Genomic DNA, 2,802 nt, shown 5'->3' with positions numbered 1-2,802 from the left:
AATTGAACAATAATTTCATCACTGTGCTGAAAGAATTAAATGATGAAAAATCTGCATTTTCAAAATCCCTCCTTCCCAATACTCAACATCAATTAATTATTGAGCCATTTAGAAAGTTAAAAACACATTCCGACATTTCACACCTTGATTTGTGCTTGGAAATTAATGAATTTTTCAGAAAAGCAGTGATTGGTATCAAATTTAATCAAAAGCATGGAGCTGATGAGATTTACAAGAGTGAAAATAATTTGTTCGTTGAGGATTCATTGTTGGTTGGGTTGACTTCTTATATTTCCATTTCTGAGTGTGTTGAAAAAGCTAAGGAAAGATGTGCAACACTATTATTCGAATTATTTGTTGATTCTGATAGAAAATATTACGAATGTGATGTTTCTTTATTTGAAAAACTATTCCTCACTCACTATCGTTTACAATTTTATTCTCAAATTTTAGACGAATCTGTTGAAACCACTGGCGATGAAGAATCGAAACTTCCCCAATCCATAGATGATATCATTGTCAACTCTCTTATTCAAATCATTCAATTATGGAAAGAATACTATCCAAAAAGTCTTGTCGTCATTTCTTGGAATCTTCCAGGCAGCAACCCAACAAGCAAGTCAATGGTCAAGACATTTAAGGAAAAACATGGCGAATTAATTGAAAAGTGTGATCTTTCATTCTTTCAAGAATTTGCTACTGGAGAGAATGGAGCTTGTGATGCATTTGTGAAAAGATTTGATAAGGAATTCTTTGCCATTCAAAATCTGAAACGTTTCAATAAGAAATCAGACGATTTTGGGGTAATTATGTGGAGTGAAAAGTATTCGTTAATTGAGAAAGAGTTTGGATTTCAGGGAATGAGGTCAATTAATCCAACAATGATCAATGTTCATCTTTCCAATACCATTACACGAGAAAGAGAAGAAGAATTGGAAGAGCTCTTTAACTATATTTCGTCCAAACTTAAACGAAAGTCTTTCGTATGTGCAGGTGATTGGAATACTGAGCTGAACCTTGAAAAGATTCATTCAATTTCACATTTCTCATCAATTGATCAATCCAAACAGAGAACCACAAAATCTGGACGAAAGATCGATCACATTCTATTTTCTGATGATTTCCAGTGTAAACTTTGTGTCGTTCCTGAAATTTTGGCGTTTTCTGAAAGCAATCACTTTCCTAAAATAGCGTTTCTCAAAGAAGTGGATGATTCCGATTCAGAAAATGAAGTAAATGAAGAAGAAATCGATGAAATCATCTCCAACTTTTCAAAGAAAACAGTGTTGTAAAATTTTACATTCCAATATAATAATAAATAGAATTACCTCAAGTGTGAAACGAGTGGAACATTTTGCAAGAAATAGATGAGATGGGATACTTCTTGGAATAATCTGCAAATTATCCTTAATAGTTCGAGTGGGTAGAGAGTTGTACATGTTCAAAAGTCTGAAATTACCTTACGTATCAGTTTTGATGTAACCCAATCAATTTACTTTAACTATGAATATTTGCTTACGATATGAATATTTGTTAAAAAAAAATTTTTCAACAAACAATTCATTGATATTTAACAACTTGCTTGTCGGTTAGCATCAACTTCCGCTTTGAAGTAATTTTCCAACTTGAACACTTGTAAACTTCACCATCATCCTTTGAAATAATTTTAAATATTCTAATAATAATAATTCATGATCAAAAAAATAATCAAAAACAATTCATTGATAACAAACTTGCGAGGTTTTTTATTGAATAATAATCAGCATCCACTCTGTGCAACATCTTCTTTATTTAATAATAGTAATAATAATAGTTTTAATAGAATGTCCTTCTCATTTAGTCAAGTCAATGGTAGTGGATTTCAATCTTCTTCATCCAGTAATACAACAAGGAAGGGAAATTACAATAATAATCAACAGTCTAAATCTTCACTACAAGGCTCTTCTTCTTCTTCTTCTTCTTCTAATAATTCTAATAGATTTAGAGCAGAAAAACCAGTAAATAATAAGAATGGTGGAAGTAAATCATCAACAAGTGCATCTTCTTCTTCGGAAGGAGGTATTGAAGCTTATAACAAACAAGCCTTGAAAGAATTGGTTGAAATTTTGGATGAAACACCAGATATGGGATTTGTAGATACTCACGTCCATTTCGAATATATTTTACAGAGAGTGTTTAATGCACAATTAGGTGAAATTTCATCAAGTGAAAAGAAATTAATTAACGCCTTAACTTTTGATACCACAGATAAGGAACTTTCTGAGAGAATATTATCAAGAATGAATGGGTTTGTTTGTGTTCAATGTGATCCAACTTCATTCTCTAGTTTGGGAATGTGGAGAGATTTAATAGAAATGAAGAATTTGAATATTGGTGTCACATTTGGTTTGCATCCACACAATGCTTCTTATTATGATGAAAAGATGCAAGATAGAATTAATCAATGTATTTCAGAAGCAGGAAACAAATGTGTTGCCTATGGTGAATGTGGTTTGGATTATCACTACAATAATTCACCAAAAGAAGTACAAATGGCTTGCTTTGCAAAACAATTACAAAATGCAGTGGCTCTTTCTCTTCCAGTTGTAGTACATGCTAGAGAGGCAGAAGATGATGCCTTGCAAATTATGAAGGATAATCTCCCTAAAGATTGGAAGATTCACGTCCACTGTTTCACAGATAGATTGGAATTTGCTCAAAAACTTATTTCACATTTCCCTAACTTGTATATTGGATTTACTGGTGTTGTGACATATGCTCCAAGAGGAAACTCTACTAATCAGGAACAAGATTTGTCAGGTG

The 2,802-nt window shown here is 32.2% G+C and overlaps 2 protein-coding genes across 2 annotated transcripts in view; both read left to right on the top strand.

Moving 5' to 3' along the window:
- Window positions 1-116: 116 nt before the first annotated feature.
- Window positions 117-1,292, top strand: NAEGRDRAFT_75956 (uncharacterized protein; the record flags this gene model as incomplete). Its single annotated transcript, XM_002669129.1, has 1 exon — window positions 117-1,292. A coding segment is annotated over one exon (1,176 nt), but the record flags the coding sequence as incomplete, so codon positions are not given.
- A 531-nt stretch (window positions 1,293-1,823) lies between these two features.
- The window catches only part of NAEGRDRAFT_75955 (uncharacterized protein), a gene marked incomplete at both ends in the record, with an annotated part of 1,839 nt that continues 860 nt past the window's right edge, over window positions 1,824-2,802 (top strand). The window contains one exon of the mRNA XM_002669128.1: window positions 1,824-2,799. Coding sequence (XP_002669174.1) covers window positions 1,824-2,799 — 976 coding nt within the window. The remainder of the gene's footprint in view (window positions 2,800-2,802) is intronic.

The sequence above is a fragment of the Naegleria gruberi genome (assembly GCF_000004985.1).
Source record: "Naegleria gruberi genomic scaffold NAEGRscaffold_87, whole genome shotgun sequence".
NCBI classification, from domain to species: domain Eukaryota; phylum Heterolobosea; class Eutetramitea; order Acrasida; family Naegleriidae; genus Naegleria; species Naegleria gruberi.
This window is presented reverse-complemented; position numbering and strand designations above follow the sequence as displayed.